The sequence below is a fragment of the Martes martes genome (assembly GCF_963455335.1).
Source record: "Martes martes genome assembly, chromosome: 8".
NCBI lineage: Eukaryota > Metazoa > Chordata > Mammalia > Carnivora > Mustelidae > Martes > Martes martes.
Window position 1 is genome coordinate 79,717,262 of NC_137895.1, and position 21,219 is coordinate 79,738,480.

At 35.7% G+C, this 21,219-nt stretch overlaps 1 protein-coding gene across 1 annotated transcript in view; it reads right to left on the bottom strand.

Annotated features, from left to right (window-relative positions):
- Positions 1-1,975: 1,975 nt before the first annotated feature.
- The window catches only part of PUS7L (pseudouridine synthase 7 like), a 28,785-nt gene continuing 9,541 nt past the window's right edge, over positions 1,976-21,219 (bottom strand). The window contains exons 3-9 of the mRNA XM_080812247.1: positions 17,404-17,563; positions 16,736-16,928; positions 13,496-13,594; positions 10,658-10,739; positions 8,927-9,204; positions 5,905-5,958; positions 1,976-3,912 (exon numbers count right to left, since the gene is read on the bottom strand). Of these exons, the coding sequence (XP_080668373.1) occupies positions 3,586-3,912; positions 5,905-5,958; positions 8,927-9,204; positions 10,658-10,739; positions 13,496-13,594; positions 16,736-16,928; positions 17,404-17,563 (1,193 nt within the window). The 3' untranslated portion in view covers positions 1,976-3,585. The remainder of the gene's footprint in view (positions 3,913-5,904; positions 5,959-8,926; positions 9,205-10,657; positions 10,740-13,495; positions 13,595-16,735; positions 16,929-17,403; positions 17,564-21,219) is intronic.

Genomic DNA, 21,219 nt, shown 5'->3' on the forward strand with positions numbered 1-21,219 from the left:
AGATTTTTATTTATTTATTTGAGAGAGAAACAGGGAGAGTGAGAGAGAGCATGAGCTGGGGAGGAAGGGGAGAGGAAGAGGCAGACTCCCTGATGAGCAGGGAGCCCTATGCAGGACTTGATTCCATGACTCTGGGATCATGACCCAAGCCAAAGGCAGACACTTAACCAACTGAGCGACCCCGGAGCCCCTTCTTCAAGGTTTTTAATTGCAAAATTAATACACAAATATATTCTTACTTAAAAATCCAAATACTTCAGAGGTAAATTGAGAAAAAAAATGAGAAGTCCCATTTTCCTCACTTCCATATCTTCCTCCAACCTCTTTTTCTATCCTTACATTAATGCAAGGAAACTTCACTGTTAACCTGGGGCTTCATTTTTTTTTTCGGTCTCCTAAAGGTAGTTCCCAGGTGGAAAATATTGAAAACACTGACCTAGATAGTTCTTAAAGATCTTAATTTGAATGAATTGCTCAATACCCAGATTTAGAAAGTTATTTCCACTTACAAAAATAAATAAATCTAAAAGTGTACTGAATTATAATTATGCTAAGACAGAGTCAGATCAGATCTCAAGGGGAAGTCATTAACCATTCCAATATAAAACTTTCATCATATAGCACAGTAGCTGACATTGAGAATTTAGGTGCTGGACACTATTGTTAGAGTTCTATGAGGTTTTCTAAAAAAGGAGCAACTCTCTCACTGTTCTTTTTCAATATTAATATTGTGCCAGGTACCACCTAAAACAACCTCCTATGACCCACAATAACTTTGTATATCAATATGATACAAGTTCCAAAGCATTCTGGAAAATATTCCAAAATGATCTGGGAATTTCCTGATGGATCTCCTCTACTTTTATTTTGGTCTCAGAATCTCAAATGGAACCTTGTTTCTCTCAAGACATGCTCCAATATGCCTATTAATCAGTGGCAAGTAATACTGAGTAAGTAAAAAGGAAAGTCATTAACAAAAACTTGTTTTCAGAAAGCAAGTATTAGGTAGATGAAAACAGTACTGATCTACAAAGCATAATCAAGTTTAGCCACATACTACCTTGTTTGACCTTGGAGAGGTCAGTAAGCCACTCAGATATTTTCCCATCTGCAAAATCAGGGAAAATATTACCTACCTAAAGCTTGGGTACATGGATTAAAATGAGAGAAGTGACAAAGTGCCGGTACCACAAACAGTAAATGTTACTTGAATTGAAACTTGCGTATGACTTTCAGTTTAGCCTAAGTCAAAAACATCAGTGTTTTTAGCTTAATAAAAAGATCTCAATTTGTTTTACCTTAGTAATCCCAAGGAACTAATGCTTAGTTTCAAAAGCAATCTTGAAAATTAAAACTAATCCAAAGATTATCCTTCTGAAGGCCTGAAATGCCCAGGAAAACTGCAAAAAGCTAGGTGACTGGTCATCATATGGTCCAAAGTATATTCAAGGTCTAATGCTGAATAAAAATTAACATGTCAAATATTATAGGCATATTAAATAATTTTCCACATCAACAGTATCTGAATACATTTTATGGTGACTTGAAATAAGTTTAGTGAGTCTCCTTATGTATGGCCCAGTATTAAATAGATAAGATATCTAAAATTATAGTGCCATCTACAGGCAAAGAAAATAATATCAATGATAGCACATTTTAATGCTTTCATATTTTCTAATTGCTATTCAATATTTAAGAGACATCTAGAATTGAATAATTTACATAATTCACTTTCTGATTACATTTGCAGGATATAATTTAGCATGTGAAATGGCACATTTTTTTCTAATATAGCATTTTTCTAATATAGCATTTTCTAATATAGCATTTTATTTTCAATAAATATTAAGATGATAAAGGTAATTTTAAAAATCCAATGGTACTACAAAGTCCAATTTTTGTGTTCTGAGATTTATTTATTATTAAAATATATAATGACAAAAAAGAAACTTATTTTCATGTTTTTTTTCTCTTCCTTTCCAAACTTTCATCTGTGGATACTTATTTAACAATAACTAAGTAGCGGGTACTTTTCTAAGCTGCTTTACATCCGTGAACTTGATAAATTCTCCCAATAATCCTACGAGGTAGGTACATTGCCATTCTCATTTCACAGATGTTGAAACCAAAGCACACAAAGCTTAAGTAACTTGTCTCAAGGCCACATGCCATGTGGCAGAGCCAAGGTTCAAACTTGGGGAGTTTTTCCACAGTAACTATGCTTTTAATCACTACGCCAAAGCACCTTTCTTTGTAAAAGCTGCTTTCAGTGTGTATACTGCATTTGTAATATCTATGTTTATTTTTGAGTGGCAACACTTTCTCACATACCTAAACTTTTATCATCATTTTTAGTAAGTACATATTTTGCTATCAAGTCAATACATCTCATTTTACTTACTTTAGTTGTCTAATGCTGGACTTTCAAACTATTTATAATTTCTTTCATTTTATATAAAAATGTTGCAATGAGCAATTTTGCATTGCATATAACTCTTCCTTCTTTTGAATGTTATTTCCTTATGCTACTATACCCAAAACAGTTTCACTGACTTGAGTATATAAAAGTGCAACATTACTGACATGTAATGCTCTATACTGCTTTTTAAATTTCATCATGTTATACCACCAGCATTGAAAGAATGACTGGCTCTTCCTGATCAATATATACCACCCCTCCCAAATTTAACTGATATAAAGCGGTTAAGGATGATTTATGATATGGGACAAATAATTCAGTCTTCAAATGGGCAAAATGTTTTCTCCCTCTAGCAACATAGAAGGTGGAGACAATCCTATTACTTGTTGCTTAGGAGGTTGGTGTTATCTTGATTCTTTAAGTAAGCCTCAAAAAGAATCAATAACATACCCAAAGTCACTAGTAAGTGTCAGAGCTGGAGTCTAAGCCCAGGTGTGTCTGACTCTAAAATCTATGTTTTAGGTAGTAGGTAAAAATATCACAGAAAGTCAAGAGGGTCAACGTATACTGAGATAAAGAAACTGTATGAAAAATTTTATTTCAATCTTCACTGAAGATAAGTTATCTCATAAAGGGGTAAGCTACCCTGGGGTAGCTATCATAAACATAGGGATTATATTTCCCTAATGTGTTATTCTGATCAATAATTTCAAAAACAGAAAAGAATGATGATAATAATTAACAAAATGCTTCATTTCTCTTTCTCTCCAACCATATTACAATCTAGTTTCATCTACATTCTAAGCAAGGAGCTAGGGGATATAAACATTACTTCAAACATGTTTTTTTTCTTCCATGTTATCTTGCCATATTACTTGTTTTGAATAGTCAAGAAAGATTATAAATTTTATAGCACAGAATAAACATCACTGAAATATTAGATAATAGAAAGAACATAGGTTTTAGGGTCTTAAATTCAGACCCTGCTGCTTACTAGCTATAAGTCCTCTAGAACATGCTCACCAAACTCCTACTTCAGCAGGATGTTTTGTAATCACAGGAGATAAAAATTATAAGGCTCCTAGCACAAGGAAGGTGCGCAGGAAATTTTAGCTTCCTTCCTTTTAAAGAGTGGCATATATATGGTTGTATCAAGGGTAGTGGTTCTAAAAATCATGCTTCATTATCTCCCTCAGACAGACTGTTGCATAACATGAAGCGTCAAGATCGAAAGAGATCAAAAGAGATAAAGTTGCTTTATCAATGTGAGAACCTTCAGTTTTGACATCAGTATCATGTTCTTCCGTTAGTTGGTATGAGACATTACGGGGATGTTTCAGTATCTGTCTATAGCATCCTGGAACACTGAGTTTCAGAGTCGGTACTTTAAACCTACATGTCTGTAGTCCATCTCTGCTAAGTATTTCCTGGTACCACTGCCCAACTTTGTTCTTCGGGTACTGAATATTGTATCCAAGCACTGGAAGAACCACCTGTGCAGAAGAAGGACAAAATTACATGAAACAGCCTTCAGAAAAATATATGATCATTGTATCACTAAGATTCGGTATATAAGAAAATCACTGGGGGGGCACCTGGGTGGCTCAGTGGGTTAAGCCTCTGCCTTCAGCTCGGGTCATGATCCCAGGGTCCTGGGATTGAGTCCCGCATCAGGCTCTCTGCTCAGCGGAGAGCCTGCTTCTCCCTCTCTCTCTGCCTCCCTCTCTACCTACTTGTGATCTCTCTCTCTCGCTATCAAATAAATAAATAAAAATCTTTAAAAAAAAAAAAAAGAAAGAAAGAAAGAAAAAGAAAATCACTGGGGCACCTGGGTGGCTCAGTTGGTTAAGCGTCTGTCTTCAGTGCAGGTCATGATCTCAGGATCCTGGAGTCCCATGTCAGGTTCCCTGCCCAGCAGGGAGCCTGCTTCTCCCTCTCCCTCTGCCACTCCCCCTGCTTGTGCTCTCTCTCTCTCCCTCTCTTTCAAATAAATAAATAAAACCTTAGAAAGAAAGAAAGAAAGAGAGAGAGAGAAAGAAAGAAAGAAAGGAAGGAAGGAAGGGAGGGAGGGAGGGGGAAGGAGGGAAAGAACGAAAGAGAGAGAAAGAAACAGAGAGTAAGGGAGTCATGATCATTATGTCTCAGGATATAAACGTTACAATCAGCCTGAAACATGCTATTGAATGTTACACTACTTTGATTATTTTAAACGCTGCCAGGCAAAGAAAAGAGCTAACTAAAATCAAGAAGGACTCACAACAACCAAGGTAACCAGCTCAAGTCACATATTATTAGACAAACTATTGTTAATGTAGAAGAGAGGAAACAAGAGGTTTGGGTACATTTAATTAGTCGACAAAGATTTAATCTCAATGTAGTCATATAATCCTAAAAGCATATTATTTCTATAACAAATAACCCCTACTGCTCAGTGACATAAATGGTATTTTGGTTGATAACATTACATTCTTCTTATTTATTTAGAAACATGAGAGTGAACCAGTAGCACCAAATAGTGTTTTGCTCAGATCCTTATGAAAAGACACTACAGATTATAGGGCTTTCCTCCTTTGCTGATGATTTTAAACAATACCAAAAGGTAGTCAGAAAAGGGAATAATGTAGGGGCGCCTGGGTGGCTCAGTGGTTAAAGCCGCTGCCTTCGGCTCAGGTCATGATCCCGGGGTCCTGGGATCCAGCCCCACATCGGGCTCTCTGCTCAGCGGGGAGCCTGCTTCCTCCCTTCTCTTTCTGCCTGCCTCTCTGCCTACTTGTGATCTGTCTGTCAAATGAATAGATAAAATTAAAAAAAAAAAGAAAAGGGAATAATGTAAAAAATTCAAATACATACAACATGAATGGATTTCAAACTCATCATGCTAATTGAGAGAAGCTAGACATAAAAGACCACAAACTATATGATTCCATTTATTTGACATTCTTTCAAGGGCAAAATGATCGTGGCAGAAAATGAATGAACCGATCAGGAGTGGGGGCTGGAGCTGGGGGTGGGGGTTGACTAAAAAGGAGCACAGGGAAATTTTAGGGAGAGATGAAAATGTTCTTTATCTCAATTTCTCTGGTAGTCACAGGACTGTATGTTTATCAAAACTCTTAGAACTATAAACTGAGAAGAGTAATTTTTATTGTATATAAATTCTACCTGAATTATAAAGTAGTTAAAAGAAAAAGGTGGGGGCAGAGAACCGATCAAAATTTTGTCTTTTGGATACAGTAGCTACATGTAGATCTAAGCAATACCAATTTTTTAAAAAGATTTTATTTATTTATTTGACAGAGAGAGATCACAAGTAGGCAGAGAGGCAGGCAGAGAGTGAGAGGGAAGCAGGCTCCCCACTGAGCAGAGAGACTGATGCAGGGCTCGATCTCAGGACCCTGAGATCATGACCTGAGCCGAAGGCAGAGGCTTTAACCCACTGAGCCACCCAGGCGCCCTAAGCGATACCAATTTTTAAATAAATTTACCTGATGTATTGCATACGTGTCAGCTGATTCCTCTTCCTCAGTTACTATATGAACCTATATTTTAAAAACATGACAAAAATATGAATGATTCATCGCCTCAATTTTCCCTGTTATGTATAATTTGACTTCTATGCTGAATAAACATATACCCAAACAAGATTATTTTCACAATTTGTTTCTAGACTACATAAAAATTAGAATGATACTTGCTGTTTTGACCACTAAGAACTGAAGTTGGAGCACAAAGAGAATGGTGGTAGCATGACACCCCAAGGCGACATTTCCACCTCATCACCAGCAGCCTTTCCTAACTTACAAAGCTGTTGAGCTGAATCAAAAATCTGCCTCTGGGAAACCGCCCCTCATCTCTGTTGCCAACAAGTGCCATAATGCTCTCTGAGAAGTGGTGATTCTCAAAATGTGAAAATACTGAAAAACATGGTCAAGTACAGAAGACCATGTTTTATGGTTAGAGAGCTCCCTCCAGGTTGATATCAACTGATTTGTTTAATTAACAAACATGCTTTGGGTATATGGCTATTCTCCAACTAGGAATTCATCTAACTTTTTAACTGTCTGACACATTTCTCTATCTTGTTCACAGAGAAATTAAAAGAAAATCTATCAAGTTACTTGAAGTAAAGGTGTAACTGTTAGTCTAGTAAACCTATCAAGAATCAGATTAGTTTCCTACAATTTTTAACTGTAGTTGCACAACATTACATGCCCCATACACCATTTATTAGAAACTTTACTGTCTTTTCATTGTCATGTTTGAACATGTTGGGCCTGTAAATCCTGCCTTTTCTATTCGCAGTGCTTAGTAATAAAGTATAAATGATTGGTCCTCAACTACATAAAGACTTTTTTTTTTCTAATAGAAGGAAACTTAGCAAGATATGAAGGAGAAAAAGTTCTCCTTTCTCCTACAGCTCCAAAAGAAAACAGATACAGTTCTGATCACAAAACTGTCCTTGCAAATGTTACCTTGAACAAAAAAGTCTTATAAGACATGTATTTCAGAGATTATTACCATGTCTTGTCAGAGACTTCTGAAAATCTGAATTAGGAATGGCTAACTTACTAAATAATGTGTAGCCCAGGTAATATTTAAACGAACATGATTTCTGGAATGTGTGAAAAAAACATAATTTTTCACAATTTATCAAAAAAGAATCACTGACATCTCTTCCATTCATGAGGTAAAATAAGACCTATAATGCTGCTAGATTTCTTCTTACAGTTTCAGATTTTGTCTCAGTTAAATGACCATTCTTAGTGATTTATGCTCCCCAAGATCACTTTCTTATCTAAATACTCAAGCCACCCACTCAATGAAACAGTGAAGCAAACATCGGTCACTCTGGCTTGCTCAGCCATTACTCTCTTTTCCGATAGGAGCACCCTCATTTTCAGGGAGCTTCCCTCCCGGTTCTCCAACATGATTTGGGTGATATGGCTCCAGGGAGGATCCTTTGGAACATAGGCTTAGCCGATCACATACTCCAGTCCACAAGAAGTGGTCTTTCCTAGCCAGAGAGACTTAATTCCATGGCCCTTATTCCACTGGGAAGAAAAGTCCTCTTGTCCACAAGTTGTAAGAAATAAGCTTAGAGATGCTAATAACCATCTTGCCAGGGAAAGAACAAGCCAGACCAAGAATGGCTCTAACAGAGGAAAAGGTAGTTGATAGATGAAGAAAATAGGGACAGATTATTTAGGAGACCGGATATAGCTGTGTCTTCATCAGTCAGTCTCCGTTTTCAGAGCCAATGAATTCCTGTCTACTTTTCTTTAAGTTGGTTGGAGGAAGATCTCCATTACTTAAAACCAAAACCAAAACCAACCAATCAAACAAACAAACAAAAACCTTAATTCGTACATCCAGACTTCTACCATTAATTCAGATAAAGCTCCCTTTAGTTCAGTTTAGTTTAAGTTCAGAGTCTATGTTTCTTTATTTTTGAAAAACTGGGCCATGTTCTCTCTCTAGATGCCAACACCTTTTCTGTACTCCATGATTTCTCTGGTAGAGATCAACTCGGGCTAGGTCTTTTAATTCTGTTACCTGTGTCATGTAATCTGGGTCTTGATTTTCATTTCTATAACACAGGAGTTAAAAAAGAGGGTCTCTAAGATCCTCTTCTCATCTAAAATTCAGTGATGTTATGATGTTACATATGAAAGCACTACTCAAATCCCTCCACGTTTATAACATCTTTGTAAGACTAACTTGAGATAATGTTCTTTTTGCATTACATTACAAAATAAGCTTCTTTACTTGATTTAAGGAATTCAGTTTTATTATTCAAACTGCTTAAACCCACAAAGATAAAAGTACTAGTTGGATAGAGAGGAAATGAAAGAATCAACTTTTGTAATATAAATTGTTAAGAGGAAAAAAGCAAGCTTTGAAATTGCAATTATATAAAATCACATTTATATAAAAGAAATACACATATTACAAACCCCATATACCATTATTATAAAAAATTGTATTCTTTATCGTATTTTAAGTTCTGAGCTTTATCTAAGTCCTCCTTTTCTTTCCTCAGTGTTAGCTTAATAGAATAAAAATATACTCTCCTATGTATTTACAGGAAAGCACAGAAAAAGGTCTAGAAGGACATATGCCAAAAAACAGGTTGATTTCCTGGACACAAGAGAGAGAAAGACAGTAAGAGTGGTGAGAAGATGACAGCTTCATATGTAAACTTTTGATTTTTCACTTTTAATGATACTATTTTGTGCATTACTTCTGTAATTCTTTAAAACATATTCTTTAAAGGAAAGTCTACTATCTTTGTACCTTTCACTTAATGCCACTGACTATTTTTATTTTACCATTTACAAACATGTGTTAAACCTTAGCACTTAGCATAGAAGCAGATGATAAGCAAATACAAATAAAAATATAAAACATATGCTTAGTTCTAAATTGTTTCTCAAATCAAGGCTTCTGAAAATTAATGTTCCCAGTGTGGTAACTACTCTTTGACAACTTTGATGAAATGACACTTACTTTACTATTTGGGAAATGTTCATCAATATCTTCATCCAAACAGACCAAATCACCCTCTACTACTCTTGATCCATAGGTTGCAAGTCTGTAAGATACTGCCTCATTCCAAATTTTGCTGCTATATGCATGAACGTAGAATATGCGCATTGAGTGGGGAAAAGAAAACCATGCCTGGATACAACCCTCCTCCGTCATGCCAAAGCGATGCAACGACTCCAACAGTGCTCTCTCACGAACTTTGAATTCAGGCATCAAGGAAAGTGTGCCTTTAGCATCCTCTGAAATAAAGAGAAAATCAGTGAGTCAGCCACTTTCATTTAGAGGCCAGTTATAAAGACTTTTATTATACCTGCTAAATGAGAGGCAATGAACTATGCTCTTATAAACTTGAATATGAAGATGACGTTTAGCACCAACTATAAACCTGGCTACACCTGAAGACTTTGCCTAATAAAGGTCATTAATCATATGGTCCATTCTCCACTCACTTTCCTTGCTTTAAAAAAATAAAGCAGAAAGCACATTAGTAATACCTACTTCAAAATGGAGATAAATTAACTTGTAATTATTCAGATTTCTTAAAAAACAAAACAAAACCACTAAATAAACCTCTGAGCCTACATATTTTTAAAGAGCTATTATGAACATTTATACATAACCTTTTGAGTAAGAAAGGGTTGGATCCATCAAGGATGCTAACAGGCCTTGCTAATGGGATGCTTTTTAAAATTAAATGAACGAACTCTACTGCAAAGATGTTTATTCAGGTAGGAATCCTCATTTTAATAAATGTACCAGGTGTTTCTTATGCTCACTCAAGTTTAGGAATCATTGTCATAAAGAAATTATATTCTCAGAACTCTAAATAGATAGAAACATGCAAGTCATTTTGAGAGTCAAACCCACGTGGATTGACTGTAGAACCCAAACTCATAACCATTTTCTTTGGTGTTTCCCAGGAACATTCTGCATTTAAACCATGATATTGAGCTAAAGTGTCCAAATTGACTGGACAAAGTATTAGATATAATAAATATAAGCAAATATAGATATAGATATTAGATATATCTATATTAGATATATAGATATATAAACAAATATAGATATAGATATATAGATATAGATATTAGATATAACAAATATAAAGTGCACAAAGTATTAGATATAACAAATAAACTTTTAGGTAGTTTGTTTTTAAGTCTCTTCTAGTTGTAGTGTATACTTTCATTGGTACCAGTGTAGAATTTGAAATTCTTAACTCCTCTGAGGATTTTTTTTTTAAAGATTTTATTTATTTATTTGACAGACAGAAATCACAAGTAGACAGAGAGGCAGTCAGAGAGAGAGGAGGAAGCAGGCTCCCCGCCAAGCAGAGAGCCCAATGCTGGGCTTGATCCCAGGACCCCGGGACCATGACCTGAGCCGAAGGCAGAGGCTTTAACCCACTGAGCCGCCCAGACGCTCCTCCTCTGAGGATTTAGACCAAGAAAAACTAAGAAGCTATTTCTCCCCTCACTTCTACCCCCAAGCAAGAGTTAAAACAGACAAAAGTCCTGGATATCTAACCAAAAATGAGTCTTTGACATGTAATAAAATTATTAAATGTATAATATATTACAAGCTATTTCTTATCACATTTATGTAGCAAAGCAACAAATGCCCTCCTGCTGACATAACATTTGTATTACGTATTTGCATGACTATGTATAGGGTAAAGAAATTTTTAAATACCAGTTTGAAGAAAATATTTCTTTGCTCTATTTACAGGATCATCCAGATCTTCTGGTGTAAGAAATAATTTTATAGCCTCCACCTTTAAAAATCAAGCAAGCAAACACACGTTAAACAAAAATGACAAATTACTTTTTAAAAAAGATACAAATTCTCTGACACCATAAAAGAATAGTCACTTAAATAATATTTGAAACTATAATTTTATCTTCAAGTTTTCAAAAATTAAACAGCACTATATTTGGAAATAGATCTGCACAAAGAAACTTCATACATAGGTTTAAAATATTATGGACTGGAAAAAGTACCCATCATTTCCATAGTTCTACTTCTGTCATTCTTTACCTCTATCATCAAGCTTAGAATGCGAGTATGAAGTAATCATATAAAACTCAGACTTGACCAACATATGTAACAAAAATTGGGAAGGAAGAAAGCGTAGGGAAATGGTGAACCACTAATTTCATTTCTGTTCTCAAGTCTTGGAATTGTCTAATCTTTCAAATAATTGCCAAAATCTTTTTTTTTTTTTTAATTGCCAATTGGAGTACCTGGGTGGCTCAGTCAGTTAAGCATCTTTCTTTCTTTCTTTCTTCTTTCTTTCTTTATCTCTCTCTCTTTCTTTCTTTCTTTCTTGTCAGAGAGAGCGAGCGAGCACAGGCAGGCAGAGTGGCAGGCAGAGGCAGGGGAAGAAGGAGGCTCCCGGCCAAGCAAGAAGCCCAATGCAGTCCTCGATCCCAGGCTGCTGGGATCATGACCTGAGCCGAAGGCAGCCACTTAACCGACTGAACCACCCAGGTGTTCCAAGCATCTGTCTTTAGCTCCGGTCATGAACTCAGGGTCCTGGGATCGAGCCCTGCATCAGACTCCCTGCTCAGCTGGGAGCCTGCTCTCCCTCTTCTTTTGCCCTCTCTTCTCTCAAATAAATAAATTAAAACCTTTAAGAAAAGAAAAAGAGGGGCACCTGGGTGGCTCAGTGGGTTAGAGCCTCTGCCTTCGGCTCAGGTCATGATCTCAGGGTCCTTGGATGGAGCCCCACACCTGGCTCTCTGCTGAGCAGGGAGCCTGCTTCCCCCTCTCTCTCTGACTGCCTCTCTGCCTGCTTGTGATCTCTGTCTGTCAAATAAATAAATAAAATCTAAAGAAAAAAATTTGCAAAAGAAAGAAAAAGAGTCATGGTTGTTGAAATTTTTATGGGGCACCTGAGTGGCTCAGTCAGTTAAATGTCTGCCTTCGGCTTAGGTCATGATATTAAGGTCCTGGGATCAAGCCCCACATTGTGTTCTCTGCTCAGCAAGGAGTCTGCTCTTCTCTCTCTATCTCTCTCTCTCTGCTCCTCTGCCCTGCTCATGCTCTCTCTCAAATAAAAAAAATTGCCAACTTTAATATTTTCTTTTAAAAACTAAATAGATTAAAAGATGCTCCTTTTTTAAATGTCTCTATAAGGTCCTGTATTGTTATTGTTATTATTATAGGTCTTCAGTACCGTGATTTCTAAGTATGTGTTTTAGAATAGCAAAGGATCTTAAGATAGATTATTCAACCTAAAATTATACTCAATCTTAGAGTATTCATTCATTGATTCAAATATATATTCAGAAGCTAATTCATTCAAATAAATATTACTAAGCATCTGCTATGAGCTAGTAGGCACTGTGCACTATACTAGGGATAGAGTGTTGAGCAAAAGAGATATGATGTTTGTTTCCTGGAAAAGATCAAATAAACAATAACAGTAAAATATACTAAAACCTAAGATGGGAAGTCCAAGAGGCTTTGAGGTCACAAGATAAGAAGAATTCAATTTTTCTTGGGAGTGGGATGAAAATTTAAATTGAGATGCAGAGAATGTACAAGTTGGGGAGGGGATGCTTCAAAGGAAAGAAAATATGGCTTTCTAGCTGTGGGGCCAGCCTCTAAGTTGGCCCCCGATGATCTCCACTGGCTGGTACTCATGCCTACCACAGTCCTCCCCCACACTTATCAGGGTGGGTCTGTGCGCCCAATAAGTGGGATAGAGCAGGAGTAAAGATGTCACTTTCCAGATTACATTATAAAAGACATTGAGATTATGTTATGGTCTTATGGTCTCTCTCACTCTTCTGTGCTCCTGGACTCCTCTCTCAGGGAAGTCACTCCATGAGTAGCCCTATGGTGAGAAACTAAAGCTTCCTGTCAACAACCATGGGAGTGTGCTTGAAAGCAGGTTCTCTATGCCCATTCAAGTCTCCAAAGACTGTAGCCTGGTTGATAGTATGACTGCACACCATGTGAGACCCTGATGTACCCACACCCAGCAAGGCTGCTCCCAGATGCCTCACTCTCAGGAACACTGAGACAGTAAATGTCTGTCAATATAGGCCACTCAGTTTTGGAGTAGTGTGTTACACAGCAACTACTGATAACGCTCCAGCAAACTTCACAAAAATGAGAAGCATGGAATACGAAGTTTAAAAGACAGAAGAGCTTTTGTTTAAATGTTATGAGAAACAGGAATTTTATACAATTTGATGTCATATTTTTGGAACTGTAGGGTGTTAAGTTTTCTCTAAATCCTCTACTAAGTTTTTTTTAAGAATTTGGTGAGTGCTGGCCAATTCTCCGTTAAGTCTCAAACAAGTAATAAACACAGGGACACTGCATACAGTTTGCTTTATTATAATGTGATACTAAAAATATAGTAGCTGCTCAAAAGTGTTCAATAATGTAGTATATGGTATATGTATGTGTGTGTGTATACATGCATTTATATGGTGGGTTAAGAAAGCAAAGGGCTGGCTTATGTAGTAAGTACAACCAACAAAACAAATCAGAGCATAGTTTTATTTAAATCCATACCATTTCACTCTTCAGCAAAGCCAGTCCAATCTGGTCAGTGTGAACTTTCCTTCCCATCCCAAATCTCTGCGGCCCGTAGTAATTTACAAATCCTTTATTCTACAAATACAAGAAAACCAATTAATTAGAAGTATATTGTGGGGCCCCTGGGTGGCTCAGTCAGTTAAGTGTCTGCCTTCGGCTCAGGTCATGATCCTGGGGCCCTGGGATCAAGTCCCACAGCCTTCTCCCTGCTCAGTGGGGAGTCTACTTCTCCCTCTCCTCCTACTTGTGCTCTCTCGCATGCTTACTATCTCAAATAAATAAATAAATACAATCGTAAAAAAAAAAAACAAACTATATTGTTATGGATCGCATGCCCGTGTTCCCCCCAAAATTCCTATGTTGAAATCTTAACCTCCAATGAGATGATATTTAGAGGTGAGGACACTGGGACACATGACCTTTTTAATTAGGTCATGAGGATAGAGCTCTCATGAATGGAATTAGTTTCCTTATAAGAAAAGAACATGGAGCTAGCTCCCTCTCGTTCCACCATGTGAGAATACAAGAAGAAGATAAGGCTGGTGCCCTGATCTCAGGCTTCCAGCCTCCAGCACTCTAAGAAATAAATTTCTGTTATTTAAAAGTCACCAAGTCTATGGTTCTTTGTCACAGACCCAAAGTGATTACAATAAATAAGTATAATTACTGTGTCAGAATATGTAACCAAGTCTTTCTCTTCGTATTTATTTTAATAAAAGAATATTATAATCACCGATACACACATAAGAGCCAAATGGTCTGAGAAATGCTATAAAGTGAAACAATAGAAAGGAGAAAACCAAACAATTAAAAGACAGAAAATAAGACCAACGAAAAAGCTTTAAGAATATGTCAGCTTTCCATTCACATTACTGAAGGGATTGTGGGATGCAGGTCTTCCAGTGCTAAACCAGCAAAGTTCCACAACAAACTGTTTACCTAGGACTGGATCTGATTTTTGCCCTGAAGCTCTTTCTGATTTTGAGATGCTTCTGCTGTCTGGTGATGCTGGGAGTAAGAAATAAATTTACTTCAAACCCACCAAGTTTTGGTTCCTTTATACATAACAATTCATTTTTTAGTTATCTCAGTTTCTGAAGGCCTGGGTCAAGTCAATGACATGGCATCACTTCCCAGGAATAGAAAATTATAAATTACTCTGCAACCTTAAAGACACTGGTCAGGGGATAAACATGCTCTCACAAAGAAAACGCTGGGTCCAGATGGTTTCTTGAAAGGTAAGAATTTTTCATGCTAACTTTATGAGTATTTCTCATAACAATTTTTATTTCAAATTTAGAAAAATAGTATCAAATAACACTCTAGAATAACCAAAAGAGCTTTAAGTACCTCTTCAAATTACTTAGGACTGGATATGACAAAAGTTACAAAAGTCAAAGTTATAACCTTCTAAAACAAAACTTCAAAGACTTCTTATTTTCAGAATTAAAGGAAAGTTGGCTAAAGTTAAAATCATTCTTAATGGAGATTTTATGATAGGCAGTTGTATATTCGTAAATTCCAAATGAAAGATAGGCAATAAATGCTATCAGAGTCCAGAGAAACTCCTTTTTTTAAGGAATATCATTTAATAACAATTTTTTGAGGGAGGAAAAAGTTTAGATAGGTCTAGGAAAAAAAGAAAAACCCATCATATAAAGAATATACAATCACAAATAAATGTGAATTTAGAAAATCTTTAGTTGGAAGTCATTTTCCTGACCATAAGGCATAATACTGATTTAAAAACCAGTTTTGCTTATTTGTTTTCCTTTGGAGAGGAATAAAATTGTGTAAAAAGGTCTTTGTGGTCAAGATCTTAGATCAGTGTTTCTCAGTGTTAGCTGTAGAGTAAAATCACCCAAGGAGTTTTTAAAAAATACTAATAACCAAAGCTGCATTCCCAAATGTTCCTATTTAATTGGTTCGGGGGTAGGGACTGACTGCTGAGATTGCCTAGAAGCACTCCAGGTTGAGGATTACTAGTCTAGATCAGGGGTTGTCAGACTACTAACAGCCCACAAGTCAAATGTGGCCAACACTTTTTTTTTTTTTAAGATTTTATTTATTTATTTGACAGACAGAGATCCCAAGTAGGCAGAGAGGCAGGCAGAGAGAGAGGAAGGGAAGCAGGCTCCCCGCTGAGCAGAGAGCCCGATGCGGGGCTCGATCCCAGGACCCCGGGATCATGACCTGAGCCGAAGGCAGGGGCTTAACCCACTGAGCCACCCAGGTGCCCCAACCCTTATTTTTGTAAATAAAGTTTTACTGGGACACAACCATGCTCATTCATTTATGTATCATCTATGGCTGCTTCCACACAAGGGCAGGAGAGTGGTTGCAACAGAGGCCATATGCCTACAAAGCCAAAATTATTTACTATCTGGTTCTTTACAGAGAAGCTTGCTAACCCATAGTCTAGATGATCAGACTGAAGGCTATGGCATATTGAGATGCCTGGAAAATGTCACTTATATATTTTAAATAGTTATTATTGTAAGACATAATAAAATGTGTATGATTTACCATTTGTATGCATTGAAAAAAATTCACAATTAGATTGAGAAGAAAAAAAGATTGTGCATAATTCTGATAAGTAATATAACTATTTACCAAAGAGTTCTGGAAAAAAATCACTGAACAAAATTTCCTCCCAAATTAATCCCTTTGCCTAAAATACTATTCTAGGGGCGCCTGGGTGGCTCAGTGGGTTAAAGCCTCCACCTTCAGCTCAGGTCATGATCCCAGGGTCCTGGGATCGAGCCCTACATCGGGCTGTCTGCTCAGCAGGGAGCCTGCTTCCTCCTCTCTCTCTGCCTGCTTCTCTGCCTTCTCTGCTTCTCTGCCTTGCGATCTCTGTCAAATGAATAAATAAAAAAAATCTAAAAATAAATAAATAAAATACTATTCTATATGGCATATGCTAAAAAAACAAACACACAAGCAACAACAAAAAACACCTCTCTTCTTATGCAGATAGATTCCCCCCGTAACTCTATTTTTTAAATTAAAGTTTTGTTTTTTAATACAAAAAATGTACTCAGAAGAAAATTAAAAATAAGCCAAAGTACCCTAATTATCATTTTTTAAAAATAATGACATGCATATAAAAAGAAATGATACAAAAGAAAAAGAAGTTTCCCTTCTTGCCTCAACGTAAAGAGAAGGCCTACAAAGATTTTCCTGTAACACTATTTTAAAATTGAGTTTTCTTACCTTAACATTTTCTATTGCCTCCAAAATTCTTTCTCTCAGGTTTGCAGAGTCATTTATTTGGCTTCTTAAATTTCTGATGATAATATCAAAATGATTTCCTTTGAGCTGACCGAGTCTAAGGGAATCATCTACAGATCGAATATTAAATACATTCATTCTTTTCTTTTCAATTTCTTTTTCAATATTTTTCAACCTATAAATGATAAATCATATAGACTTGTTAAGTATTACACTTAAAAATTAATATAAGGTTTAAATGACAGTTGCCAGACAGCCACTTGTATCAGAACACTAAAACTTTTTTTGGAATTCAAAAGGTAATGCTATTTTAACAAATGTGCACTAAAAAAAAATTACTCTAGGATTATATTCACAAAGTTATTTTAAGAACTGAACAATGCAATCATTTAAAATCTGCCACTTCTCAAAGTTTGTGCCTTAAAACTACCTATATTTTCAGTGTAAATTTAAGACGTAACATTATTTAGAAGATAATTATATTAAGGCAGAATGTGCTGCTCAATAAGCCTTTAATCAATTAATTACTATTGATAGGAGGTTAAGATGCTCCTAGTTAATATGCTCTCTAGTGAGTTTTTAATCTCACATTTATTTATTTGATGCAATAAGAAAGTAAAGTTCTAGCTTATAAAGTATTATCAGATTACCTTTCTGGAGTCACTTTTCTAACAACCATTGCTTGATAGGTGATGGCTTTCTTGTCTTTTAGGCCTGCATAACTAAAATCTGAAGGAATCACACCAAGTTTGATAGCTAAAAATCCAAGTGCTTCAAACATTTCCAGATTTTCTTTCCGTAGGGTAAAGGCTGAAACAAACAAACAAAAATCCCAGATTACATACACACACACACACACACACACACACACACATACACAGAGCTACAATACATCAACTACCTTCTTAGTAGACTAATAGATTAATATAATGAATCAAATTATTAATGTAACTATTTTTTAACAAGATACAAAAGCAGTGTCTTAGATTTCAGCAGTCATTTGAAAAATGCTAATTGGGTCAGAAAAGGCTTATAGAAAAAACATCTGAATTCCTTAATTTGGCCTTTATATCTGAACTCAGTCTCCCTTTTCAGTCTCTGCATGTATATCCTGTATGACACAGAGAATGTCTCAGAATCCGTGGGTGGATTTAGAGCCTTCCACAGCTTTGTACTTTCGCACATTTGAATCCCTCTGTTTAAAATGTGTTCCTTCCATTTTACTGGCCACACTTGTGTTTATTCTTCATGATCCAACAGCAGCAGTAGTTCTCCCTTAAGTTCTTCCCAGGTTCCCAAGACTGAATGCTCCTAAAGCAGGGATCATGTTTGCTGTCTCAACTGTTATACCCACAGCCTAACACACAGCAACTACTCAAATAATTGCTGAATGAATAAATAAACTCCACAAGGTTGATTACACAAACTTGCATGTCTCCACAAGTTGTCATTATCAATACCGTGACACATGCCACCATGCATTATAATTTCTCTCTTTATGTTTGCCCACCCCATAAACTGGGAATTTCAGCAGTTTCAGAGATAAAAACAGCATTTGCTTTGTGGTAGGTGTTTAAAACAGGGTGGGAGTTAGATTGTGAAGGTAGGGAGAAGGAACAAGCCCAGTACCAACTACCACCAAAGAAGTTCCCCCAATATGCTGGCCTATACACCTGCCAGCATTGATAGTAACAAAATACCACAAGTCACCGTTCACCATATTTACTTATAAGATAACATCAAACTACTGCCCTCTTCCCTCAAACCATGAAAACAAATTTAGGTTTTTTTGCTGTAACTGTCATCAGCAGCTACAAGGGTTTCCCTGAATAGTGAATACTCTATGAAAAATGAACATTAAACATAAATGTGATTCAGGAAGTAGAAGGATGTGAAATGTATGTATATATCTATCCATCCATTTATGAATATATAAAATAGCTAAACATAATATCACATTTTAGAATATCATAAGTTGCTTAAAAGAATGGGGAAGATCTATATATTTATATCTTCATATGAATAATCTCTAAAAACACAAAAATAGTAGGTTTTAAAAATATGCATAGTGCACATAATTTATGGGAAAAGTTAAGAATCTACAATGCAATGTATATTTTCAATGTTTTAATTTCTACAAGAAAAATATTTTTAACTTAAGTGTCTAAAAATTGTTAAAGTATAAACAAACAGCTATAACTTCTGAAGAATATTCAAGCACTATCCATTACTTTCTAGATTTATTTTTTACCACCAGGGCCATTATTTTTTGTACTTTCATACAGCTCCCCAGATTTCTCCAAATTTTCTATTACAGCCATGATAAGTTAAATGTACTATGATCTCTGTTATTCTTAAAGAACTGATAAAAGAGGTACAAGGAAGGAAAGAATCATACAAGCTAATTCTGTGTGCAAAATCACAATTTGTTCTTTACACTTTTAGGGTATCCTAACCAAATAGATTCAAATATAAACATCTGATTCCAGGACAGCTGTTTTTATGACTTACTTCAAATAAAATGAAAAAAAATTTTATTCATTTGAGAGAGATACAGAGACAGAGACAGAAAGAGCACAAGCAGGGGGAGAGGCAGAGGGAGAGGGAGAAGCAGACTCCCTGCTGAGCAGGAAACCCAACATGGGGCTCAATACCAGGACCTGGAGATCATGACCCAAGCCAAAGGCAGATGCTTAACCATCTGAGCCACCCAGGTGCCCCAATAAAATGAAATTAAAAGCCCATTCTTAAAATGTAGAGAAATTGTAACCTCAAGATATTTCAGCTTTTTAAGATTTAATTACAAACTTGAAATAAAATGATTTCAGAAGATGTGCTGGCTAAAGATATAATGGTCAATAAAATAAAAATGATCCCTGCCTTGGAAGCATTTAGTCTTAGGAGGCTGAAAACAATTTGAGAAAGTGTTGCTCTCTGGGGGTTTGAAGAACGAAAAGAAGTATGGCAAACAATCAAAGCATTAAGATCAAAATATCAAACATTTCAGTATTTGTAGGATTTGTGGGACCCTATTATTTTATGGGGTCTATAGTGTCCTCCCTTTCCCAAATACATACCTGTGTAAAGGTGAGTTTTATTCTTTTGATTCAATCAAAACAAGAAATTCCAATAGACTGAATGCAAGAACAGATATTAGAATCGAGCTGACTTTTATTAAGGCAGATATTAGAAAGATTTGCAGAACTGTAAAATAATGCCTCTTGTCACTAATTTTTGAGTTGAAAAATATGGTTATTTTTCATGTTACTAGTAATAGGTTTCTTTAAACTAATTCATTATTTTTGATTTTCTGGGGTTTTTTAATTGAAGTATAGCTAACACACAATATTACTTTAGTTTCACATGTACAACATGGTGGTTCAACAACTTCTCTGTTTTAACAGGTTAGAAATCAATAGGTCATAACCACACAAATAAAAGTTGTTTGGGGTATACAATAACTTATAAGAGCTATACTCTTCAGGTGTCCTAGAACCAAATGTTTGAGAGTCAATTAAGAATAATGTGAAAAAATATAGTAGCCCCTCAAATATATCAAATCTGTGGAACTAGACAGAAATCACTAACATATCTTAAGAGTAAAAGAAATGCAAAATCTGGTGAAGTGTTGCAGCAGGCTGGCTAGGTGTTACAAACTTTTCAAAGTAGAACAGGAAACTGTTCTACATAGAAGAATACCAAGAGACCAATTCGTAAAAGTTTTAAAGTTTATGTGTTTGGTAAGTGGAATTTGAAAGGTCAAATCTGCCCCTGCCAATCTGGGCATGTTAAGCAAGTTGTTAAGCAAGCTCAGCCATGCAGGAAGGAACCTCCAGATTGTCTGAAATTATATAATTTGTTGCTGGTTAGCCTCAGTGCATAAGGATTTTTTAAAATTTGTGATTATTTAGAACTTAGAATATTTAGGAGAATCAAATCCATGATTTCGGTATTTGTGTTAATAAATCTGTGTCTTATATATGTGGAATGTTTAAGAGAATGAGACTTACCTAATTCTAATTATAAATGTGTATAAATTTATATAATTATAAATTATAAATGTAAATCAAATTATAAATTGATTTAAATTTGTCTTCTTACATTGAAATCTCATAAAGTTAGTAAATAACACAGGAATACACAGGAAAACTTAAAGGCCACCAAATTTATACTTTCAATTTATAAGATTTATAACATTTCCCGATTACTTGGAAAAAGTGAAGTGTTTAAAAAGAAAATGAACTATACTAAATTTTAAAATTCAATTTCCACTTCTAGCCATATTGGAATAATCAGTACTAGATATGACCTCCCATTATAAACAGATAGAAAGCTAGACAAAACATATGAAACACCTGTTTTTAGCCACTGGAGAACAGGCAGCACAGAATTATGATTCAAAAAGAAAAGGAAAACAAAGGAAGTGAGCCTAAAATACTGTGTGTTTTTGTTTGTTTTGCCTAGAT